Genomic DNA, 26,652 nt, shown 5'->3' with positions numbered 1-26,652 from the left:
AATGTTGAAAGTATTCTCCCATTTTCAAATTTTTTGTTGAGTTTATGCTTTAAATAATATTTGTGGGTTGGATTGTGATAAAAATATGTTAAGCTAGTTTTGAGCATATCTTTAAAAAACCATCTTATTGTTGTAATAGGTAACATATCAATGTAACATCACTAATTTGAAATCTTTTTAACAATTTCTTTATATAAATTATAAAAATAAGCTAATTGTGAAAAATATATAAAATGACGAGTTAGGAGGATGTCGCACGTCTGCAAATTGTTGTCAAGCTAGGGCAGTCGTGCCCTAGCTTGTATTCATCATGTTTGGGATTGCGCATGGAGGGAGGTTATTTGTTTGTGTGGGGAGGGGGTTGTAGCATTTGCTGTCAAAGGCACTAGGTTGCCTGTTTAGTGTGGTCGTTGTGTTTAAGTGAAAGTTGTTTGGGTTTGTGGGGGTGCCTGGTCAGATCCCATTTCAGTGGATTGACCAAGGCTAGGTGTGGGTATTGCTAAGGGTGAGCCTCCTAGGGCAATTCCTATTGTAGGTTTGCATGATACAGTGGAGTTGAATATATCAAGACAAGAGGCAAGGGTTTTTGAAAATGCCCTATTTTCTTAGAATATAGGTGCTACAGATTCAAGCTCGCCTGGGGGATCTCGGATCACAAAGATTAATGGTTGGCTCGAGCACTACAAAGAAAGACCAAACTGGTAATCCCTTTTGAAATGATCGCTAAAGATGTTGAATACTACTCTAACCATTCATTGTATTGCAAGTTTTTGGGATTAAGAGTTTCTCTTCAATTTCTAGAGAATTGGGCTCGAAGAGTTTGGGAACCAAAGGGCAAAATGGAGGTCATGTTTCTTGCAAATAACTTTTTCATGGTTACATTTATTTGCCTGGCTGATCAGAATAGGGTTTTTGAGGGCAGGCCCTATTTTTATAATCGAGTTGGGCTATTTGTCAAACCATGGCATGCAGGATTTAATCCTTCTGAGGATCTTCCAAATCGGGTTCTGATGTGGGTTCTATTACCCAAATTTCTAATAGAATGTTGTAGAGAGGATGTTCTTCATATGCTTGCATCGATGCTAGGAAAGCCAATGGGGTCTTCAACACAAACCTTAGGTAAGAAAGTAATGACTTTTACCCGAATTTGTGTGGAAATTGATTTGAGTAGACCATTGCCAAATGTGGTGGAAATGTGTGTGGGCTCACATTCTTGGGTGCAACAACCAGATTGTGAGACCCCTCCTTTTCGGTGTCGCCTTTGTCACGAATATGGCCACCTGTTGCGAAGATGCCTGAAGGCCAAGTCAGTGGAGTAGTAACCTTCGCCTCCTCCTCGTAACATGCCTAGTGTTGATAAAGGGAAGAAGCTTGTTGTTGGTGAGGGCAAGTATGCTGAGGGTTTTGTTGAGGTTAAGGCTTAAAATCAAAATAGAGGTCAAAAGAAGACTCTAATGGAGAGACAGGATGAGGATACTTTTAACAAGTTTGAGGTTTTGGACAAATTGGGTCAGCAAGAAGTTAATCCTAGATTAATTAATGTAGAACAACTAGTGGCAAATTCTGGACTAGAGATTTGTTCTCCCATTCCTCCTTCTGCTTCTCATGTGGAATCTGCTATGCCTATGGTCATGGATGGGCAAACTGGGGCTCAGATGATTTTAGGGCCAAATGTTGATTTGGGACAAGGAGTGGAGGACACTGCTCTTCCTGCAAGGACTACAGTTTCATATACAAATAAGTGAGGTAAATATTCTCATCATTTGGGCACTCTACAAAAGGATGGTAAGAAGGGGTTTTCAGAGAAAAGTGTTAAAATGGGACGAAAGAAGGACTTGGAGAAGATTAAGATGATAGAGGAAACTTTGGTGGAGTCAGGATCTCTTAAGACCTTGGATTCCCACTTTTTGACTCCTTTGAAATGATCATTATTTCTTGGAATGTAAGGAGCTTGAACAGCAATCCTAGACAAAAAGTTGTTTGGGAATTAGTTAGAAGTCATTCTTTTTATGTTCTTTTTCTTCAGGAGACTAAGGTTTCTATGGGATGAGTATGGCACCTAAATTGTGGAGGAATGGTCAATGCCAGTGCATTGGAGCTCAAGGATCTTCGGGGGGTGTGGCATGTCTTTGGAACCCACAAAAGATCCAACCAGTGTCATGGATTTCCTTTAAGTCCTCCTTATCCATGGTTTCTTTGTGCATTGAATCAGGAGAATCTGTCTTTTTTTTCCAATGTCAATGCTCCTATTGAGTTCCAAGGCAAGTTTCTTGTATGGAATAATATTCATTTGGTTCGTAGCTTGTTTCCTTACATGCCATGGATTATTGTTGGAGACTTTAATGCTATTCTTGATTTAACTAAAAAATGGGGAGGTAATGCACGATTGGAGCCTTCTTTTGTCTTGCTCTGAGATAATATTTCAGCACTCAATCTTGTGGATATAAAGCCTAGCAATGGTCAATTCACTTGGAGCAATAGAAGGGTGGGTGACAGGTGCATTATGGAATGATTAGACCGCTTCATGATTTCCTATTTTTAGGTGGGTGGATTGTGGTCTTCTAGTTCTGAGATATTAGATTGGAGAGGTTCAGATCATTGGCCCATAAAGCTTGTCATTTCTTTAGCCCATTTGCCTCAGAAGCCACCTTTCAAGTTTCAGCTCATGTGGCTCAGGGACACAGACCTTTATCGATGTGTATCTGAGTGGTGGAAGGATGGTAGGCCTACTTTTGGGATAGCAATGTATATTTTTGCTAAGCTCCTCCAGTATGTTAAGTATCAGCTCAAACAATGGAACTGCCAATGCTTCGGGAACATTTACCAAGCGAAAAATGAGGCTCAAGTGGAGTTGAATAATATTACTAGGTTGATTAGGGAGGATGGGGTGTCAGAGTATTTGTTGCGGAAGGAAGCCAGGGCTCTAAAAATATTGGAGGAATGGGAGCTAAGAGAGGAAATCTTTTGGAAACAGAAAGCTCGGATTGAGTGGCTTCAAGAGGGGATAAGAATATTGCTTTCTTCTTCAATTTAGTGAAAGCTAGACAATATGGTAATTCTATATCATCTTTGGTGACTGACAGGGGGGAGGTTATTTCTTCTACTCATGATATCTCAAATGAATCTATATGCAGTATTTTGCTTCTTTATTTAGGGAAGAATCGCAGGGGGACTCAGTTGTAGAGGCTCAAGTCCTCTCTTGTATTCTGTCTTTAGTCTCTATGGAAATGAAAGAGCATCTTGTGAGTGTCATATCTTTGGGGGAGTCAGAGTATATTGTTTTCTAGATGAAAAAAGGAAAGTCTCCTGGTCCAGATGGCTTCCCGATTGAATTCTTCCAGAAATTATGGGACATTATCAAATTAGATTTATTGGCAATTGTTCAAGAGTCCCAGAAGAATAAGCAAATGATCTGTGCCCTGAACTCTACCTTTCTTGCTCTCATTCCCAAGGGGGAGAAGGTTGATCGACTAAATCAATTTCGCCCTATTTCTCTTTGCAATGTAACTTATAAAATTATATCTAAGTTGATTGCTGAAAGGTTAAAAAAGTGGTTTACATTGCTAATATCTGAAGAACAAAGTGGCTTTGTGGAGGGCCGCCAAATTTTGGATGGGGTGGTCGTGGCTACTAAGACTATTTATTCCATTGCCAATTCCAAAGACAAGGCTATGTTCATCAAGTTGGACATTGCCAAGGCTTATGACAGAGTTCATTGGTCCTTCCTCTAGAAGGTTTTGGGTGCCTTTGGTTTTGAGGAGGAATGGATTCGCTAGGTTGAGTTGTGTGAATTCGACTTCTTTCTCAGTTTTGATCAATGGGAAGCATTCAATCTCTTTGGGGCCTCTCGTGGTTTGCGGAAAGACAACCCTCTATCTCCTTAACTATTTCTTCTTTTGGTGGAAGGTTTGGGATGGTTGATTAAAAGGAATGTTGAAGGGGGCTTCGTTCAAGGTTGGCAATGGGGAGGGGATCTTCCTATACAATCTTACCTATAGTTTGTGGATGATATGACTTTGATAGGCATGGCTACCATTAGGGAGGCTTCTAATATGCACCAAGTGTTGGATGTTTATCTTGTTGCTTCAGGATAGCTAATTAACGAGGGCAAGTCTTCCATTTTTTTCTTCAATACTCCACTTTATTCAGCAGAGAGTTGCTCATATTCTTCAGTTCCAAATTGGGATCCTTCCATTGCTATACCTTGGGATCCCTATCTTAGTTGGCTGGCAGTCTAGGGAATCATGGCAATGTACTTTGGATAAGTTTCATGACAAAGTGAATCATTGGACCCATCGTTGGCTATCCTTTGCTAGTTGGGTCTAGCTACTTCAATCTATGGTGCAGGCTCTTCCTCTCTATAGGTGTATGATTCAAGTGGCACCGATGAGCTTTGTTAGGGACCTTGATTCCTTAGCAAGACAATTTTTATGGGCTAGTAATTTATCATCAACTAAGTGGAGCCTTATTAAGTGGGAGGTTGTTTGTAGCCCAAAAAAATCATTGCTATCTGGTACTGCTCTAGTAGCTAAATTATATTGGCGATGGTGTGGAACAGGAACGAGTGTGCGCAAGAATTTTGTCTCATAAGTACTTTTTTAGGATCCCCCAAAAAGATATCCCTCAGTATAGCTTGACAAGGAAAGACTCGATGATCTGGACTACCCTCAAGAAAGGGGCTACATTCATAAAGGGAGGCCTATTCTAGATCTGTAAGAGTGGGTTAGAGGCACATTTCGAGCATGATTCTTGGGATGGCTATCCTCCCATAGTTGTCCAATATCCTCATTTGTGTATATTATCCCAAAGGTTTTGTGAAGTTGGATGGACTAGGGTGGCTGACTTTAAATCCTTCTCCCTTTAAGGACAGTTGGTGGAAGAAAGATGAAGAACCCAGGGGAGTAGCCTATCTTTGGGTTGGAGGTAGAGTACACTGAGCTTCATTACATTCTTTCTTGTCATAACTGTAGCGCCCTTATGGATAGTGATGTGCTAGCCTGGTCCCCTAATCCCAAGGGTGCCTACACTGTGTCTTCTGGTTATCAGGAGTTGCTCTCTCAGCAATTTGCAAGGGGGGAGGTTCATTGGTGGAAGAAAGTTTAGAATAAATTATCTTGGCCAAAGTGCAATTGCTTTATTTAGACTTTGGTCTAGAATAGATGCTTGACTTGGGACAATATTCAGAAGAGGGGCTTTTCTGGCCCTTCGAGGTGTGTTCTTTGTAGTGGTGGGGAGGAAGATTCTTCACACTTATTCTTCTGCTACTTCTTCACCCTGCAATTATGGCATTTTTGGTGGGATGTTTGGAAATGCTTGTGCATTCATGCCTCCTCCCTGGCAGAGTTTTGGACGAGATTAGGAAGGCCCCCCTCCTTGGCTCCCTTCTTGCATGATGTTTGGTATGCTGGTCCTATCTTTTTGTTATAGCAAGTATGGTTGGAAAGGAATCATAGAATCTTTCAAGGAAAAAATTGGGGATTCAACAGGTTTGGATTAGAATTATGGGAATGATCCAAGAAACTGTTGAAGCTAAGAGTGAGATTGTGTTGCCACTGGAGAAAGGTGATGCTGAGATGGTTGTTAGGTTTGGCATATAGTGGATATCTTTGGCCTCAGCTTGCATCAGGAGAGGGAGACATGTGAAGCAAAAAGTTCAAAGGATGGGGAAATGACTGCCCCCTCCCGCTAGTTTTTTGAAAATTAATATAGATGGTTCTTCTAGGGGTAATCCAGGTTCGGCTGGGATTGGTGGGATTGGAAGGGATTCTTCTGGATCAGTGGTTTTTCTTTTCTTGGCTAATTAAGGCATGCAGACTATTAATAGGATGGAACGCTTGGCTATCCTATATGCTTTGAAGCGAGCCTATGCTCTAGGGTGGCGGAAGGTGATTTGCGAGGCTGACTCTCAGGTCCTAGTCAATATGCTTCTTGAGAGGAAGACTTCTGATGTTAGTTGGCAGCTATCAATGATAGTGTAGTAGATATTACAAGTTAGTGCTTTAATGGATTCAGTGTCTTATGCCCATATTCTAAGGGAATGGAATAGAGCGGCCGATTGTCTGGCAAAATGGGCGTCAGAAAATATAGATGGCTGGAAGATTGATGAGTGGGAGCAGATGCCCTACGACTTACGTCAAAACCTGGAGAGGACTCTTGTAGATGATGAAAGTGGTATTAGGGAGTGATGATTTAGTTCTTGCTTTTTCTGTGGTCTTTGGTGATTCCTGGGGATCTGGCCCTTTGATATTTTGTATTCAGTTGTTCTAATTTTCAATAAGGTTTTTACCCCTATTTTTTCAAATATATATATATATAAGACCATTTAGTGTAAAATTGACAATATTTATGTATTTAAAAAAACTTGTTGATATTATTAATATAAATTATTTTCTTTTAGTTAGAAAAATTGCAAGTTAAATAATATGTCAATACATGATACTTATTAACTTAATTATATTTAATTCTAATATTGTAAAATTGTGCAAGTCAAAACATTTTTTTTAAATGTCTAATTAACTCTATTGTAATAAGATCAAGTTGTTATTAATGAATGATATAAACTTGTCTTTAATGAAATGAAATATTTTAATATGTTGTGAAAAAATATAGTTTATATGTAGTAACTGTAAAAATATATATAGTTGTTTTTAGTACATGACATAAAAGTGTCATTAATGACAAGACATTACATATATTTGATACTTTAGTTGAGAGAAATTGATTTTTATCCCTGCCAAAATTAGTATAGGCCAATAAGATTAGTGAAAATGTGAATTATTAAATCTTAGAAAATAGAGAAAAAATGTAAATATTTAAAATTTTATTGAACTTTTTAAATTATATCATGTGATTAGTCAATTTAATTGAAAAAAAAGAATTGAATAAATGCAATAGTGTCCTGCCTTTGTCAGGAACTAAAAATGAAAAGACACTAAATCTAAGAGGATAGATACCAAAAAGAAAATACATAGGAATTAAGTGTAAACAGCAATTCAACCAATGTCTTTAATAAGATCCAAGCCCCAAATACAAGAATTTAAAGTTTCAAAGATAAACAACTCCAACAATAAATAAAACATCATTCATTAAGGAAGAAAGGTCGTTAAAAATGTCTTTTCTTGGTGATAGAAATAATGCAACCTAGGCGTTGAAGGTTGAAATAAAAAGTTTTTAGGAAGAAAATAATACTTAGATCAAGAAAGTGGCACGGGTTGTCTACGTAGAGAATCAACTAAACATGGGAGAAAATGTAGACTAAATTTTAAGTTTCCTAATTTTTAATTATAAAACAATTTTAAATAAAATAATATATCTAGTATTACTCATTTGGATAATTATAATTTAATATAAGTAAAATTTCTCAAACATTAAATACTTATATTTACTATGAGATATTTTATAAATAACAATAAAACAAGCACTAATATTTTAATTAAATCATTATAACCAAAATAATCAACATTTTTACTAATTGAAAACATATTATTTTTCAATCAGAGTAATATGTCATATAAATGTATATTCTAATGAAATATTATTATTATCATATAAATGTGTATTCTAATGTAATAGATATAGTGTAACCTAGGCATTGGAGTTTGAAATAAAATTTAAAAAATTAGGAAGAAAATAATACTTAGATCAAGAAAGTGGTTTGGGCTGTCTAAATAGAGAATCAACTCAACATGGAAGAAAAGGTAGTCCAAAATTTTAAGTTTCCTAATTTTTAATTACAAAATAATATATCTAATATTACTCATGTAGATAATTATAATTTAATATAAGTAAAGTTTATCAAGTATTAAATACTTATAATTAATATGAGATATTTTACAAATAACAATAAAACAAGCACTAATATTTTAATTAAATCATTATAACCAAAATATCCAACATTTTTACTAATTGAAAATATAATATGTATTAATCATTGTAATATATCATATAAATGTATATTCTAATGTGATGCTATTCTCCCAAAATTAATATTTTATAAATAAAATAATTGTTGTTAATTCTCTCTCTCTCTCTCTCTCTCTCTCTCTCTCTCTCTCTCTCTCTCTCTCTCTCTCAAACACACACACACACACACACACACACACACACACACACGTACATGTTGTTAAAATAATTGATCTCTTGTTGTTAATCTCTCTCTCACACACACACACACACACACACACACACACACACACACACACACACACACACACACACACACACACACGTGCGCGCGCGCGCGCGTACATGTTGTTGTTAAAATAATTGATCTCTTGTTGTTAATCTCTCTCTCTCTCTCTCACACACACACACACACACACACACGTGTGTGTGTGTGTGTGTGTGTGTGTGTGTGTGTGTGTGTGTGTGTGTGTGTGTGTATTATTCTCCCAAAATTATTATTTTATTAATAAAATTATTGTTATTAATTTATCATGACGATATATAGATACACACAGATATATGCAAGAAAAGGGAAAATGAATGTACATAAATAAAACACATGCTTCATGGGTTTGTTGACAACATATGGACCCAAAATCTACATTGATTTAAATCATAGTTTTAGAACAATACACATAACATGTTAAGATTGAAATTGAGTAAGATGGGAAGAAGTGAACAATATATTTATACAAGCCAACCATCTACAATTAATCAACACTAGAAGAAACATGTGCTACACACTCAACTAAATATTGTGCATACCTATTATGCACATGATAGTTGAAGCACAACAAAAAGTGACATAATATTAATAAACTTCATCAACCAAAAATATTCCTAAAGCAATATGATCTCTAGATATCATGCATAGAAGTCGATAAACATTATCATATGTAAAGGTTAAACTAGATGATATAACCAAATCACATGGTATAGACATAATGAAAATAGAAAAGTTGATAAATTGCAATAGTCCAAGCATTTTAAGTCAAAATAGATACACTTCATTATACATACTAGGATGCTAAATACCAATAAAAAAACATCATCAATAAAATAACAATATACAAGATCATCAGTGAGTATAACACTATAACCAATGTGTCAAACAAATATACAACTCATATATACTTGAGGCACTACAACATCTCGATTCAACCTTGTGTGTCAATCACCACTCTGCTAATACGATCTAGTTAGTTGCTCATTCTTTTTCTATATATATGTTTTGTTCTCCACCACAAAAGAGATGATGCTAAAGTTGCTAAAACACAAATGCTAGCCAAAATAATAAATGTGATATCAAAACATGTGTTTCCCTTGCAATGTTCTCCTCCTTGCTTAACCACCTCTATATCATAGAGATACCCAGCAACCCACACAGAGAGAACATATGATACTATTGGATTCCCCATCATTACCACATTGTATAATGCTCCAAAATGACCCAACCCAAACAAATCAGACACAGTAATAGAATTTAAACACCAATTTGCTCCGAATGAGAATCCTATGAAAATACAACCAACATATAGAGCTTGGGGAAAAGTGCCAGCTACTACCATGAGCAAATGCCCACAACACAAGATAAACCCAGCTAGTGTAGTTAATAGTGGTCTGCCTACTCCAAATTTAAAGAGAAAATAATCTGATAAAACTCCACTCCCAAAGCGACCTAAGAATTGGGCCACTGATACCAAAGTGACAAATATGGTAATGTCTTGTTGTCCATACCCAAGAGCAATTGCCACTTGATTCATGTTATTAATTGCCACAAGACTAGATGCTATAGCAACTGCAGAAGTAAAGAACGCTAAGAAAAAATCAATGCTAAAAATTACTCTACATAGAGAAGAATTTGCATACTCGGTAATAACATATCTATCAGAAATATTTGAATCTCCTTGACTGATGAAGGGTTCCAAAAGCTTTGAATTTTTTGTTGAAGTCCTCTCATCGATACTTGCTTTCCAAGCCACATACAAGGGAGTTGCCAAAATTACAAGCATGATTGCAAATTCCACTCGATTTGCCTATAAATTTGAAGTCAATTAATAAAATATATTAGACGAAAAAAAATTATATCTATATCAATTTTAGAAAGACAATTCTTTTATATTTAAATATTTACTATAAATAAATAAAAATCAAATATACCCTTTCAACGTTTAGGCATTGCAAATAATATTGCATAAAAGTCTAAAAATAGTTAGCCTTTATTTTATGGGAATGCTCATCATATAGCTCTTAAATCTCTCAATTCACATATCAATTTTAGTAACATTACATCTCAAAAGCAAAGTTAGTATAATATAAAAATTAAATAATAATAATAAACTTCCTTTTACAATAGTTGATTTTATTAATGTAACACAAAACTAATTTTTGAAAGAATTAATATTTTTTTTAAAAGTTGAAAATAAAATACTAAATTAAAAAATAAGAATAACATTTCAATTCTTGAATATCATAATACCTTTAATATCAAAACATATTTAATAATAAAATTCAATTTTACAAAAGTTTATAAATAACTAAAATAAAATACATTTTATTTATGATGTATATCTTACAAATATCCAAAGGGTGTGATTTATTCTCATTACATTTTTATGTCACATATATACACATAAAAGTTTATAAATGATGTGCTCTTTAATATTTTGTTGGGCTTTTTTTTTTTAAGTCAGACTATTTGGCTGGCTACTGTTGAACCAAAGCTCGATACTTTTGATATCAATGTCTTTTATTGGTTCAATTTAATTAATTGGGGATTGTTGATTCATGTTGCCCTTATCATAAAATTTAAGCAATAATCAACATTTTTTTAACTTCTTCTTGGAAATCAAGAAATAACCAATGTGACTAGATTCGTTAGAATTTAAGCCCTTTAGACATAAAGCATTTTTTCTAGCATGCAATCCTATTAGAAGGCTAGCATAGAATCACTACTAAGTTTCCTTTGACATTGCATGTTTTTAGAATTAAATCTTATTCAAGATACATATGATAAGAAATTCTCTCTTTTTAAGATGTGTCAATGCCAACAATTTTTCCATATATTTTAAATCTATGATTCGTTCAAAAATATTAATGAAGATGTACACGTGTTAGTATGTAAAAGGTTTAGCACCCAAATAATGCCCTTCTAGAAACTATTCACACCAATTGGTGTTACGTAAGACACTTTCAAAGCACACTTAAGACAATTATCTTTTTGTATCATGCCATATGATCATGACACTTGTCATATTCTTATGTTGACCTATCTCTCACCTTACCTTTATAAGAAAGGTATCATATGTACATTATATATCTTGGATGTTCTATCCTCTTATATGTCTATATTATTATTTGATAATATAGCATTCTTTATTGATTGTTTCATGTATGTGGAAGGCCTTTTGGCATTGCAAAATATTGTTATTTTTGCAAGCCCTTGTGGTGAGCCACTTACGGTATTAGAGCTTTAATTGTATTAGCCTCTTCTCAAGCTAAAGATACTTTTTACACCATTTATGTGGGTTCATCTTGGTCTAGCTTTAACTCAACAATTAAGTCTATAAGAGATAAATTTGTTACGCTCAAGTGTAAAGTTGATTTACTTTGGTTATAGTCATATCATGATCATTTTTGTCTTGTGCTTAGTCATATGGCATCATACAACTTGTGTAAACATCACCAAAATATTTTGTGATAGATCCTATGACATACTCCCATAATTGATTTTATAATATGTAGATGTATTTTTATTTTAAAGTTTAAAATTTTATTCATTTAATAAAAAATTATATAGGTATAGAGTCTACACAGTCCTATAGCTATTAGATGTCTATAAATGTACTACTTCACAATGTTAATGTGTGTAACATTACACTAAAGTTAATGGCCATCCAATTTATGCACTAGCACTTATTTTAAGAGCTTGATAATAAATGATATAACTTAAGAATTAATAATAATATTGTACACTCATGCTTTACTCAACATGAATCACATCAACTAGCTCCACCTATGATGAATGTGTCACCTGCGCATTGCCCATCCCAGTGCACTACCCATGGGCCACTACAATAGTGGATAGGTATAATGTTGTTATCTTTAAACAAAACATAAATCTCACTAATGAAGGTGTTTCTCAACATTCTCATAAACTTTAAAAACTGGTTTTGACCATTTCATAGTGGCACAAGTGGTTTTGTATGGATTTTTCTCCACGTGACTTTTTTAAGTTTAAAGCCATGTTTGTCTTCGTTTTTGAGATACTCATGAGATTTTCTTATAGATTCAAATTTTGATAATAAAAAATATTTTTAAAAAAAAAACATATACTTTCCCTTTTGGAAAGCATGTATGGATTTTTCTCCACGTGACTTTTTTTAAGTTTAAAGGCATGTTTGTGTTCATTTTTGAGATAGACGTGAGTTTTTCTTATGGATTCAAATTTTGATAAAAATAATTCCTTAAAAAAAACATATATTTTCCCTTTTGGAAAGCATTTTCAATTTATAAAATCATTGTATGATGTAAACAATCGGTATAAAGTTATGAACTATTCAAATTGCACAGACTTGTCATTGTAATTTGTAGGGAGGTTGCATTAGCATATTAGATTTAAAGGGGGTGTAAGACACAACTTAAGTGTTTAGTGATTCTCTCTCTTGCTATTTCTTGTACAAGTAATGATAGAAACACAAAATACTAAACTCTTTACTCACACAACTATGATAAAGGGAGAAACAATTGTGCACCTACTGCAATCAAATGGACATTAGAAAAATCCTAAATGACAAACTATCTAACAAAGAAGATTGAGAGATTTTCTTATAAAAATAAACTAGACAAAGTCATGATCTACTAGAGGATTGTATGAATATGATATTTTATTATTTTTACTATTGCCAAGTATACAACATATATAAAATTAGACAACAAACTTGATGGAATATAGAGTAGAACTAAAGAATTTTGAATATTGCAACTTGAGTTAGATTCAATATCACTCTCTCCAAATGATTTTCCTTGTGTTCAAGTTGTTCTTGCAAATTCAAATTGATCTTTGCCACAACTGAAAGAATATGGATATGATAAAAATAATAAAGAATATGTCTTTTTATTTAGTTCAAATTGAAGGTCTAAGTGTTCTCGTATATTTTAATTCTACCTTGGATGAATTAATATGACTAGCTTTCAATTGTTTTCTACAAATCCAAGTTATATCAAATGGATGCATTATCTAGTTCTACAAATTGAGTCTTGATGCATTAGTCCTTCGAGGGTAGAGATAGGAATAAGAAGCCTAAGACATTTTCTCCCCAATAAGCCTACCTACAAGCTTAAGTAGAAAAGAATTTACAAGTTCACTCATTCTTCCACTTCTTCTAAGTCTAGTGAATCTCACCACTTTAAAATGTTAGTCATTATAGGTCATATGATGACACAATATTTATATCTCCAAGTCCTCTTTCAAAAGCGTAAGGAATGCTCCTTTTGCATGAGGATTTCTTCCATCTACAAATAGATAGCTACTCAATGCAAGTTTTTCACATCACATAACTAGTTTCACATTATCTACTTGAGTCATTTTTTATAGTAGCATTTATCATATTGCAATGGCAATTGTAGTTCCCAATTTTAGGATACCCACCATTTAACTGAAGATGGTTGCATTAAGTTTCCTCTTCATGTCCTTCAGTTTCTACTAACCTTCTCTAGATATATACCATATTTTTCATTTTTGAGATGGGAAAATAATTGAGTTTACTCCCTATGATTTGTTTATTCGCCAACTATAGGATCCTTATAAGAAAGTTATTTTAGAGATATTTGACCATAATTGTTGTATGTACATGTTTGATGGATTTAAGTAGATTCATTGAGATCGTACCTTAAAGCACATGCTAATTCATTTAGCCAACATAGATTGGTGATTTGAGACATAAGAATCTTCAATAATTGAGCACACACGATGTAGTGGTTGGGCATCCTAGGATTTCATGCAGAAAGGGATTTTGTCAAGGTTGTGTTCTTGACAAACATCACTAAGATCTCTCTCCTAAGGGTAATGTGCACATGCTAATGTATAGTCAAAGTTGGTCAATAGTGATCCTATATCATTTTCAAAACTTTAATTCTTAGGGTCCAAGTATGTGATCACCTTTATGGAAGACTTCTTATGGTATATATGGGTGAACTTTCTTAAATACAAGACTTAAATATTTTCACCACTTTTAAAATATTTAATATTCGTGAAGAAATGTGCAGGTCCTTCATTTCAACAAATATACAAAAATGGGGGAAGCATGTGAAACATGTGTTTAGGGATTTTTAGGGAAATGAGTATGGTATTTAACAATCAGCAAACAATTCCTTACAATCCCCAATAGAATTGTGTGGTTGGAAGTAAAAACAAAAGCATAGAGGATATGATCAATTGTAAATGATTTGATTTATGCCCACAGCCCCAACTTGTTGAGTTGATGCAATCCAAGACACCAACCACGTTCAAAACCATATACCTCACAATGTAATGGGCAATATGACTCTTTGAGGTGGTTTCGTCCCATGTCAAGCTTGATGTTTCCTTCTTTAAAATGTTTGTAGTGAGGCTTCAATATCCATTCTAAGCTGCTATGTAATGCCTACCCCTAGTTTACTTTTCATGTTATATGGCCGAATTCTTTTAGGCCAACTTTATGGTTATGTTTTATGATTAGCAGTACTTGGTTACCAAATTTGATTGGATGTTATTTCATACTCAGTTGATATATTTGATGAACTACTTGATAGTTATTTCATGTGTTCATGATTATTCTTTCGATAATGATACATCTGTGTTCATATAGTGATTTCAGGTATTTCATGATGATAGTTAGATGAATGATGTATATGTAGTTTTCTATGGTTACCCCATACTTGTGTGTGTATGGTGTACTTGTATGTTTGACATTTTTGATGTGGTTGAGGGAGTCATAGTCCCCTGCTAGTTGAAATCTACACGATGCACCACTTCCGCCATTGCTTGTTTAGTTTAGATTTATATGTATATGTACATGTTTGGCTTTTATGTAGGTTGCAAGTACCAAAAATCAACTTCCCTAAATTGCTAGGATGAGTGTGTCATATCGCAATATCTTAATGCTAAAGAGGGGAGATAGTTTTTGAGTCCAAATCCTAACCCTAAGCCAAGTGTCCTAGAATGTAGGACAAGTATCATAGTTATTTTACCTTCTGAATTTGTGATTTTGACCCATGTGTTTGATTTAGTACTTTGTCTTTTATAATGGGTTTTCTTATTTAGTTTTGTGGGTCTATTGTGATTTTTAGTTATAATTAAATCAAATAAAAAGGTTATTAAATGATTTAATTTATTACAAAATTTATAAAGAAAAATCAATTTTTAATTATATTTAATTAATTGAGAAAAGAATTAAATTTAAAAGATTTAATTAAAGTTATTTATTTAGGAGTTTCATTTTAATAATAAACTCTAAATATTATTATTAGTCGAATAAATAAAGATATTAAAGACATCATGTGATTTAATAAAAGAGAAAATAAATTTAATAAATTTGTTTTAATTAAAATGCAAAAAGTTTGCACATAAAAATAAAATAAAATAAAATAATAAAGAAAAAGGTTTCGTGTGATTGCAAAACAAAAACCCTAATGGAGAAGACTCTTTATTAAGAAATCAGAGCTCATTTCTCCACTTACAGAGGTTTGAAGGAAATAATTTTCGAGAAAGAGGATTTTCAAAAGAACAGGAAATTCTTGCGAGCTCTAAGCATTTGATCGGTTAGCATCAGATCCAGGTAGGATCTTATTAAGTTTTGCATAGTAATCTCCTTTCAAAATTTCTCTCTTCTCCCTGTTTGAATGGATCTATTTTCATAACTTATTTTGGGTTGAAACCTTTGTGTTGAAATTATCATACATGAAAACATCTATGAAAGATTTTGAGATTGGAAACCCTTGTTTGAGAATTTTGTTATTTATAATTAGATTGTTTTGGATAAACTATGGAATAGGGATGGGGTTTGGGAAAGAATACCAATACTTTAATTGTACAAAATTGATAGTTGTATTCATTTTCCAATTAGATTTATGCTAAAAAAGTTGTAGAAAAATAATAAAAATATGAATAAAAATTACAACAGTAAATAATTACTATGATAATTTTTATCAGAAATGAAAATTTATGATTGTGAAAAATTGAAATTGGTATATGTGTGGGAGGGGTATACTGGTTTTATTTTACTTTTGGTTTTTTTTTAATAAAAATTAATAATAATAATAATTTAATAAAATAAAGAGAGGAGGGGCTATGACTTCCCCCCCTGCCCCCCACCCTTGGCTGCGATGGCAGGGACACTGTCATAGCAGCGGGTTGCCAATTAGCCAAACCGCATTGTAGTCTCCCCAATATGAGGTGTGTGATAAATATCGCACATATTTTTTGTTTTATTATTATTATTATATTTTATAATATATTTAATATTAATATTATTAAGATTATTAATATTATTATTATTTATTTAATAATTATTATATTATTCAATTTAATGATTATTATATTAATAAATTAATATATATTATTTTATTAATATCTTAATACTTGTTATTATTAATAATTTAATAGTAATTAATAATAATTTTCATAATAATTTTTAATTATAAGGTTGTTGTAATAAAATTAAAATTGTTTTAATAGACATTTTTCATAATTATTTAAGGGGAAAAAATTCCACTTAAAACTTATGAGTGTTATTTTTAAAAAAAATATGGATTCAGTTTATGAAAAATTATTTTTACACCAAGTAAACTTGTTTTCTTTATGAACTTGAAAACTTAAACCCTGTTTGTAAACTAGACACGTATGGTTTCGAAACCAAATGATTTATGAAACTAAATTTGTTATATACTTGTTGTGATGTACATTTTACTTTGTGTTGGTTTTCGGGTTTTGACTTAGTGTGTTGACCAATCAGGATGTTTACCAAAGGCTTGGAGAGTTTTGTTCTGTGATGATGTTATGGTTATTATTTGGTCATGATCTTTTGTACCCGACCATTGTGATGTATTCACATATTTCTACGATGAGTTTTGATCAAACGTTTGTTAGTGATTTCCAGTTGTTTGTGTAGAACTGAGGTGAATGGTGTGAGTTTCGATCAATTATCTTTGGATGCTTTCCAGTTTCTTGTATAGAAACTGAGGTGATTATTGTGATTTTCCTACTGTAACCTATGAGTTTTCAATCAATTATCTTTGGATACTTTCTAGTTTCTTGTATAGAAACTGAGGTGGTTATTGTGGTTTTTCCTACTGTAACCTATGAGTTTTTTGATCAGTTATCTTTTGGTGCTTTCTAGTTGCTTGTATAGTGTTGGTAAACAGATTGCTTTTTCCTTTTACTCTTTTGGATGCCCAATGTTTGTGAACAATAACTAATTACAACAGTTGGAAAGTTGTTACTAAGTGACTAACTTCCTTTTGAATTCTTAGGTACAGCTCGCTTTTGTGTTTGTAATTTGCAATGAATTATGTTTTATCTCTAACTCTAAAATGGGGTTTGTTCTTAACCCAAGAACAAGAAAGGTGAACCAAGTTAGGCCTAAACAGGAACTAACTCAGGCAAGAGTTTGAATTTTAGATACACACATCTTATGAACCTGCAAATCTTAACAATTCAGCGATGTATACTATCTACAACTTAAACCGATATCAGCAAGATCTTAGTTCTAAGAATGGAAAACACTTAACTTGAAAGAAAGCATGGAAAGGGGTTTCTCTTGAACTTCCAATAACAATACTATTATCTTTAGTTCACAGTTTCAAAACAGGGGAACAAAACTATGTTCATTCCTTGATTCAATTTTGACGAAAAGAGAAAACATAAAACTAATATAGAAACAAATGGAACATGAAATGATTAACACAAAATACCCTCAAATTGTCTCTACAACATCAAGTATTTCACACCAAAATTTAGCCGACCTTTTATTAATCTTTCAATTCAGTACATATAGGATTTCAAGATGACCATTACAAAATGGGACTCAAATTGGTTCATCTCCTCAAAATTGACAAATGGCAAGGAGCCAACTTGTCAGTTACAATCATTACATCAATATGTGAAAGGGTGGGATATGAATCACTTTGCCTTCTTTCCTTTTTTTGACCTTGCTTTATAGGCCTTGGCAGTGACAATGATTGGAATCAACTCCTCGTGCCTATGAACATGGACGTTAGTGTATCTCACGAGCCACTTGGAATGCTCTCTGGCTAAATCTTTGACGGCATTCAACCGCTCCTGTATTTCCTCCATAGCCACGTGTATACACTCGCCAAGTTTCTAGAGCTCAGACACTCTGCTCCAGTGATCGAAAGATATCCCTGTCAAGCCATCTAGATAACTAGAGAAGTTCTTTTGCATGACGGCCACTCCGATGATCCCTTTTCCTTGTCCACTAGCCTAGGAATCTATATGCAAACCTCTTAATAGTTCATAGTCTCTATCTTGATTCCTTTTCACTTTAGCTTCTGTTTCCTTTAGCCCTTCCTCTGTCGCTAGGATCATTTCATATTTGAATTGCATGCTTTGTAGCCATTCAAATAAAGGCTCATCTCCCCTAGGCAGGATTTTTACTTCCACAGCTTCCTTCTTCATATGGATAATCATTTTCAGTAAAGAAATGCAATCTTCACTTTTGACTTTCTCTGTTGCTATGGTGGCTGGATTGGCTAAGATATTATCCTTCTCTATTTCAAGCCTCAGTATTGCATTGCCTATTTGCTCTATGATTGCAAGTCCTTCTAACTTGAGTATTTCGCACCACTCTCTACCAATCTATCCATAGTGCGTGTCTTCTTGTAACTGGGAGATGAGAGCTTAAATGTCAATAGCAGTAGGATCACTAGTGATTGACATTCCTGAGATGCTTGCCAATAGGGTGACTAACTACTTGATAAATTCATTAAGCTCATGAATCTCTGCCTTCATTCTAACTTTTGCTAGCTTGAGGCTTTCAAGTTGTCCCTCTATCACATCATTTGTTGACTTCTATAGGCCCACCTTAGTATCATGTCTTACTTATCTAAGATCCAAAAAATGTAGGGGGAAATCATCCACAAACATATCTTCAATTCTCCCTTCTTTAGTGGGCTTGGCAATCTCCATAGTTAGATGCCCTATGTTAGGATCTTGTAAGAATCCACAGGGTCTTCTGCTTCTTGACTTTACTTAATGTTGATCCAGAGCAGATAGCAAGAGATAAAGTCTCTTTATTAGGAACTCCCTCTTCTTTTCTCTTCCTTTTTCTGTCCAACATGTCCTCTAGCATGATTTTGTGCTAATCACCTTGGATGCAGTCTAGAGTGTGTCTATATTGAACATCTTTCTTTTGACTAGGGTCAATGTCTTTGTAGTGAAAGAGAAAGGATTCTTCGAGGCCTATGAAATGAACTTAGAAGAATTAGGGCCTTTCTCTACTTCTGTAGTCTTCTTCACTTCTTCATTGAACTCAGTAGAATCACTTTCACTACTTCCTCCATCTGTAAGATCCACCACTTGTACTTGGGGACTACTCTATAGGAGTAAAGAAACACTCACAGATGGGATTAGATTGCTATGGGGTGAGAGAGCCACTGTGATTGCACCATCTTTCAATTCCTTCACCTTCTTCTTCTCAGCTTCTGTTGCAGTTCTGATCACTAGAAGAGAACCGTCCTGACAAGTTTTGGCAAGAGGAATGTTCTTGTCAGGAGGTTGATCACCTCCACCTCATGGTTGTGCTAGCCCTTGAGTAATAGATAAGGTTGCACCAAATGTACCACCTTAGGAAGAGGAAGCCACTACAACTTTTGGGGAAGCTTGAACAGATGTTCCTTTGCTCTAACTCCTCCAAGTTGTGGTCCATTCGACCCATTTTTTGATCCTCTTGTAGATTCAAGCCATCATTATATCTAGCTCTTCCCCGGTGTCTTCATAAGGCTCCAAGCTTATTGGAGTTCCTCTGAGCTTGGTCAAGTAAGTATTGCTATACATGTTCTGGCCATCGTCCTCCACCCCTTCTACATCAATGTTGACTTTGTACATCTTCACTTGATCAACTGTTAGTTTGGCGAAAGCTCGATCACAGCTCTTGAACTCATCCTTGCAGCTGGCCCCAGTAATCCTCAATGGTGGTGATATGCTTAATTACACTTCCTATTTGTAGAACGGCTCTAGCATACCCATTTGGGTCGAACATGAGCCTTACGGCTTCATACATGTCCAACTTGTACTCCATCTCAAAAACTTTCAACATGTTCTTGTCATCAGAGCAGGTATCGCAGCTGAAAGCCCCCACCTTCATGGAGGATTCATATCCCTTCTTCAAGCTCCTGCTTAATATGTTCACTTGAATGGCTTGCCGCACAATCTCGATCAGCACAAGCATGTCACTGGGATATCTTGGTAGCTTCGAGGGGAATCCATCAAAAGTTGCAAGACACAAATAAGAAAAGGATGAGAATTGAATGAAATAACTCCCAAACTAGTTGATGGTGGCCATGGCTTTAGGACTGAATCTCCTTTCTAGACATCCCTATAGCTCCCTGCAAATCCTCATGGTAAATGCATCATTTACTTTCACATACTCTGCATAACTATTTTGTCATTGTAAGCATGGATAAAACTCATAAGATTTCACATCATCAGGAAAATTCTCTACTCTTGGAAGGCCTAGCTATAATTGCAATGAGGCCAACATATAAATGAGGAAAGAAGACATATAGAATGTATTATAAAATTTGGTTGCATGGAAAGCATTGGACAGAATTTTACTTACCTCATTAGCCCAATCAATGTATTGAGTGTCAAAGCAAATGACTTGTACTAAAAAGAAATATTGCTCAATGAAATTCAAATCTTCTACCTCACCTTTCAACTTATGTAGGAGGACCAAAATATCAATAATTTCTAGTTTGAGGTTGGCCCCAAACAAGGTTTTAGGAACTTTACTCTTAGCACTCCATATGGAACCATGTTTGCATGATTTCTTTCCTCCATATCATCTTCTTTGCAGAGAACTCAGAGATTGCTCCTCCAAAGTTCAAGTCTGAGAATTCTTCTTGTTCTGGCACACGGAGGCAATTGACCACAATTTCACTATCAATTGAAATCAACATTGTGTCATCAGGTAGCACAATCTGCCTTGTATCCAAGTGTAATGATGTATGCATTCATAGATTAACTCCAAGGACTGAACTGCAACAGGAAAAGCAGGGGCTTCGACCAACTCGCATCCTCAGAGTTTCTCGATGATGGGGTGAATCCGCTCAGACTTTACTTGCTTTTGAAAATCCTCCATTTTGTAGAAATGAAGAGAGGTGTCCATGGAATTCTACAATTGGGATTTGATCCCAGTCAATACATCAAAACCCACAAACCTGGTTGCCATGACTTTGAGAACATGATTTGAATTGAGAAAGTGAAAGGAATGGCTAATGCAATGGTTACTGGCTTTTCAAAAAGCTATGCACATTAATAGAATAGCAGTTCAAAGAAAGAGCGATAGTTTGTTCAATTGTTTATGTTTCTATATATGGGAGCCTCAATTCATCTATTGATCTTTAGAAGTCGCGCCACATGAATGAATTTAAGGGGATACCCATTGAATAGTAAATGTGACAGTTTAACGGACATCTAGAGGTCTTTACATTGTTTCATTGGGCTCAATAGTAACTTTCTATATCTCCATAACTTGTTTTCCCATTTTCCCTTAAGTTTCAAGAAGTTACCATTAGGGTACTCCGTGGGAGGATGTTCGCCAAGTTAGATCTTGATTGTTATTTCTTTTTCATAACGGTTACGTTCACTTTATTATCATTTTGAGACATTCTAAACATGACTTGCGAATCCAATCTGATCGTTAACTTGATTTTCTTTAGAATTCGAGAATTTGTCCTCATGGGTTGAAAACATGCTAAGGAGAAGACAGTTTCCATTTCTCTATTAATGTTTCCTTTCTTAATCAAACTTTTGGACAATCGCCCCTCTATGAAGTCAGAAATGTCTAAATGAGATGCAAAGACCTTTTCGAGGACCACTTAACGTTCCTTTTCATTCCAAACTACCTTTTCGAAAACCCAACTTCATGGGTTGAAAACCCACCGAGGAGAATTCAGTTTTGAGTTTTCTGCTGAGGACGATTATGAGGGCCAAAACGAATTTGAAACATTTTTCGAAGTCATAATCGCAGATGAAACATTGATTCTTTACAGGATGCCTTGTTACTCGCATGTTTTTTATCTATGTGCATCATTTAGTGCCTTTCACAAGAAATCATCCTTATGGGGAGGAAACTCACCGAGGAGAAGACAATTTCCAAATTTCTGCCAACATCAGTTCTTCAAATAGCGATAAGTCATGAACGAATATAACTTGTAGTTGATCTTTGTATGAGTAACATGAATCTCCATTAGACTAGGCACTAACCTACCCATGAGATCACTCAACAAAATGAAAAACCACCCAACTAGGAATGAGGAGAGGGAGAAAATGGAAAGTTTGATAAAGGCTCACCTAACCTAAAAGGACTTAGACCTAGACTCAAACAAAACCAAGAATTTTTTATTTTCATTTAAACACAGGTACTCACTTTTGCTAATCGGTTAGAGAATGAAAAGTGGGGCAACATATAGGACTAAGGTAAATATTGTGATTTGTCTTTAGGTGCTTTCCAGTTGCTAGCAAAGGACTAAGGTGAAAATTGTGATTTTATGAGATGTATTTTTCATGAGCTTAGGGTAGGTGACCTATGTGTACATTGGGAAGTAGCTTGCAATGGAGTTCAGAGCCTTAAAGAGGTTGTGCGGGTAACCCATTGTAAGTTGTTTTAATAAGTGATAAATGGGTTTTAAATGAATTAATAAGAGTGTGTTTTTCCTTGCTCATACCTCGAGTGCTAGTACAGACGAGGATGAGAGTAGAGAGGATGCTTGGTTGCGACCTTGGTTCGTTAGTATGCCTTGTTTTTACAAAAGGATACTAATGTTGCATAGAGACATTAAGGGGTCGGAGTCTAGAGAGGCTGTCAGGGTAACCTTAGAGTTGGCTCATGCAATGACACTTGCCCACTTACATAGTAAATTTCCTACATATCTTTGTTGCCTCTGGGTTTATATGTCATTTGTGTCTTGGTACTTTTGAGATAGATTGCTATTAGGTTTTCCTGGACCTAGATGTTGGTTATGACTTTTGGGATTGATATCCATTTGAGACTTGAGACTATCTCCTCAACATGGCGGGAGTGGGCCATTTAGGTTCCACAAGGTCAAGTGGTAGTGTTTCTTATACCATTGAGATTCATCAATAGGATGTCATTGCTCGATGTACTTGTGCATTTGTTCCTTTCATTTTGATCATGTGTTATGATGGACGGATAAATTCTATTGTACCGTATTTGATTATTAGAGATTTTATGAGATGATGTATTTTATTCTTGATGTATATTCTTTGAGCTTTTCATACCCTATGACTTGTATAGTGGATGATTATGCATTTTGGTTATGTCAATTGGCATTCTATGTAATTTGTATATTATTTAATTGGAATTGTACTTGTAGATAATCTATGATGTGGAATTGTTATGTATTGAATTTAATAATAGTAGAACTTATGAATGTGATTCAACGTCATGGAACCCTGAGAGATTAAATATGTTTATGGTTTGTTTGTATGTATGTGAGTTATTGTTTCCGCTATATTATTTGTTGATGTTATTATCTTTTTAAAACAATGTTTGGCAAACTCAGTGAAACTTTAGGTTAATTTCTTTTGGGTTCCCTGGTGGGGTGTTACACACTAGGGTACAAAAATGGAGAAAATTCAACCTTTACTTCTTGTTGGCCAAATTATGAAGATGTGACAATGTGTATGTTATTTGATTCTATTAGTCAAAATTTCCATTTTTAAAGATATGCCTAATTTAATGAGTCTTTAACATGAATAGATACTCCATCCCTTGTTTTATCATCACTACCTAGTCCACCATTTTGGCACTTGAAGATAATTTATTTTTTAGGGTGATGCAAATGATAATTTCTACTTAGCTCATTATGGCGCACAATCTTTGCCTCGCTATGTCACACTACTCTTGTGAAGGTGACCTCTTGTTAATGATGCATTATTCACTTGTTTGTAAGCTCATTATTCACTTGTTTGTAAGTTCATTGTTCATTGTATGGTTTCAAACAAGCCCTTCAAGCTTCATATAAGAAGATGGATAACTTCTAACTTGCCACTACAATTTACACTCAATGATATGTAAAGGATCTTTCTATTCCTTTGTTATATGTGGGTGATTTAATTCTTATAGAGAACTCCACAATTATAATCTAGAGTATTCAATTGACATCAAGTAAGAAATTTTCTATGACCAATCTTGGTCTCTTCTACTTCTTGCTTAGTCTTCAAATTTGCTAGACTTTTTAAAAGATCTTCATTGTTTAGTGCTCATTGTTTAGTGCAAGTATAGTATTTTTTACTTCAAAAATTAGGCATAAGTAATTGTAAGCTTATTCGCACACCATTTTAATCATTGTTGTACTACTATTATGAGTCCTTGTCGAGAATTCAACCTAGTGCAAACAAATAATGTTGCACTTAAAGTAGCCCACTGAGAAGTGTATCTTGATCATTGGTGTAATACATTGTATATGATTGTTAGAGCTTAGCCAACCTCTACTCTAAACAAAGGTCAATCCCCTCCTCAAGAGTGTTTGTGGTGGGAGTCGTAACATTCTCCACATTGAGTTAGTGGCTACAGTGCTCATGAATGTTCTTTAGTTTCTCATTAACCTTCAATTTCTTCTTAATCTCATTACAAAGGTATCTCCAATAGCTAGACAGTAGTAAGCATTCTCACTTTCTTCCCTTGACTATTTTTCTACATGTCTCATTACAAAGGTATCTCCAATAGCTAGACAGTAGTAAGTATTCTCACCACCTTCCCGTGACTATTTCTCTACTATACATGTGCAACCAATCTCTACTTCAACTCGAACGACCTCACCCTAAAGTGTGTTGATATTATAGAAGTCATAATGTGTCTTAGCATAGAACTAATGGCAATAGTAGTCATGAATGTTCTCTAATTTCCTAGAGCTTTCAATTTCATGGAGGGTCCATAACAAAAGTTTCTCTACTTGTCTAAACGATAATAGATTTCCCCATCTTCTTCCCTTTGACTATTCCTCGCCCCACATCCCCATGTCTAACCAATCCCTTAAACGAAATATAAAACAAATAGACTAATAATTGAAAGAGTGTGTACCAATCCACCCAACTTTCTTAATTATTATAAAAACCATTTCTAAATCATTATCTCATTAAAAAAAGTTAAAAGCAAGATGTCAGTCACAAAACCCAAAAACCAAAATATGCCACGAATCATGCATCCCTTAAGATCACATCTCCTACCATTTCCCATTCTTCCCTAATCTCCAAATCAATACCAAACAACTTCACAACAAAACAATGAAATCACTAACCTGCAAAGCATGCCCATCCCAGAAGGCAGAACCCATGAGAAACACGGCCAAGAACACCAAGGGAGCAGACACCATGGCCAGATTCTTCGTAGTTCTCGAAGACCCATTTCCGCAATCATCCACTTCATATTTCCTCACAATGGGCATGATCAAGAGGGCCACAGCAGAAGGAACAATACCCCCAACCAACAAGAAAGAAGACCCATCTGATCTCCGGAAAAACACCTTCCATAGAGTAGAAAGGATAGCACTGCTGAGCCCGAGGCATCCCTTCTTCAAACCCACCACAATCCCTCTGTTAGCAGGGAAATTAGTCACACAAGTCACCATGGAAGCCGTGCTGTAATACAATTCGCTGTTCATGGCAATACAGGTAGCCAAACAGAGCTCCCACAAGGCAGGGGATGCTAAGCGGCCGGTCACATAGAGCCATAGGACCGCGTATCCTCCCAAGTTGTGGAGAGCTCCCAAGAAGAGAACGATCCATGGAGGAAAACACTGGTATAAAAGACCAGAGAGAATACCCCCAATTCCTCCTAAGCCGGCGAAAACAGAGATTGTGTCCAATTGCTGTTGGGTGTAGCCAAATCTGGTCTTAATGGTCTCAGAATATATGCTGAAGCCGTATGATGCTCCTGTGCAGCAATCCAACCATATGCAGGCTACCAGAACTGCCCATCTGTTCTTCAATGAATCCCAACCCATCCGAGGAGCCTTGCTTTTGTTTGGGAAATTTGGAGAACTGGGATTACATAGAATGGCTTACATAGAAGGGCTGTTTAAGGAAAGCGGTGGAAAAAGAAACATTTGTTTGTTTTGTTTATTTGTAGGAAGAGATGATTTTTTTTTTGGTCTTAGTGACAAATAATTGTAGGGTGGGGTTTAATGTTGATCATACTTTGTAAGTTTCTAGAGGGAGAATATGTTCAGAGTATTTTGGGTCGTACAAGTGGAGAAGAGAGGGGAGGGAGTATATTCGCTTGTATTTGTTTGGAACTAATTGTTAATGGTTATGGTAGTTGATGGTGACTTGTAGTTGAAAGAGATTTGTTTATTGTCTTCAGTTGAGGTTAAGGCAATTGGATGATTGGTAGAGTAGTTATTTTCAAAATGAGGATTGCAGGGATGAGCACCATTAGTTCTTATAGTTCTTATAGTTAATTATGT

At 34.9% G+C, this 26,652-nt stretch overlaps 2 protein-coding genes across 2 annotated transcripts; one reads left to right on the top strand and one right to left on the bottom strand.

Annotated features, from left to right (window-relative positions):
* The first annotated feature begins 839 nt into the window (after nt 1-839).
* Nucleotides 840-1,319, top strand: LOC149571786 (uncharacterized). The gene has a single exon (XM_089815729.1). The coding sequence runs from the start codon at nt 840-842 to the stop codon at nt 1,317-1,319; it is 480 nt and encodes a 159-aa protein (XP_089671855.1).
* Nucleotides 1,320-9,047: 7,728 nt separating this feature from the next.
* Nucleotides 9,048-26,327, bottom strand: LOC149571785 (protein NUCLEAR FUSION DEFECTIVE 4-like). The gene is made up of 2 exons (XM_089813196.1): nt 25,486-26,327; nt 9,048-9,980 (listed from the first exon to the last, which is right to left on the bottom strand). The coding sequence occupies exons 1-2, from the start codon at nt 26,188-26,190 to the stop codon at nt 9,144-9,146; spliced, it is 1,542 nt and encodes a 513-aa protein (XP_089669322.1). The 5' UTR covers nt 26,191-26,327; the 3' UTR covers nt 9,048-9,143.
* Between the last annotated feature and the right edge of the window lie 325 nt (nt 26,328-26,652).

This window comes from Cupressus sempervirens, chromosome 2, assembly GCF_028749045.1.
Source record: "Cupressus sempervirens isolate cs-2001-9-10 chromosome 2, ASM2874904v1, whole genome shotgun sequence".
Classification (NCBI taxonomy): Eukaryota; Viridiplantae; Streptophyta; class Pinopsida; order Cupressales; family Cupressaceae; genus Cupressus; species Cupressus sempervirens.
This window is presented reverse-complemented; position numbering and strand designations above follow the sequence as displayed.

Excerpts from the sequence above, each read along its gene's own strand:
- LOC149571785 (XM_089813196.1), bottom strand. The coding sequence starts at position 26,190 with ATGGGTTGGGATTCATTGAAGAACAGATGGGCAGTTCTGGTAGCCTGC. Across the intron at positions 9,981-25,485 it reads GGGATGGGCATGCTTTGCAG|GCAAATCGAGTGGAATTTGC; the intron begins GTTAGTGATTTC and ends TCAAATTTATAG.
- LOC149571786 (XM_089815729.1), top strand. The coding sequence starts at position 840 with ATGGAGGTCATGTTTCTTGCAAATAACTTTTTCATGGTTACATTTATT.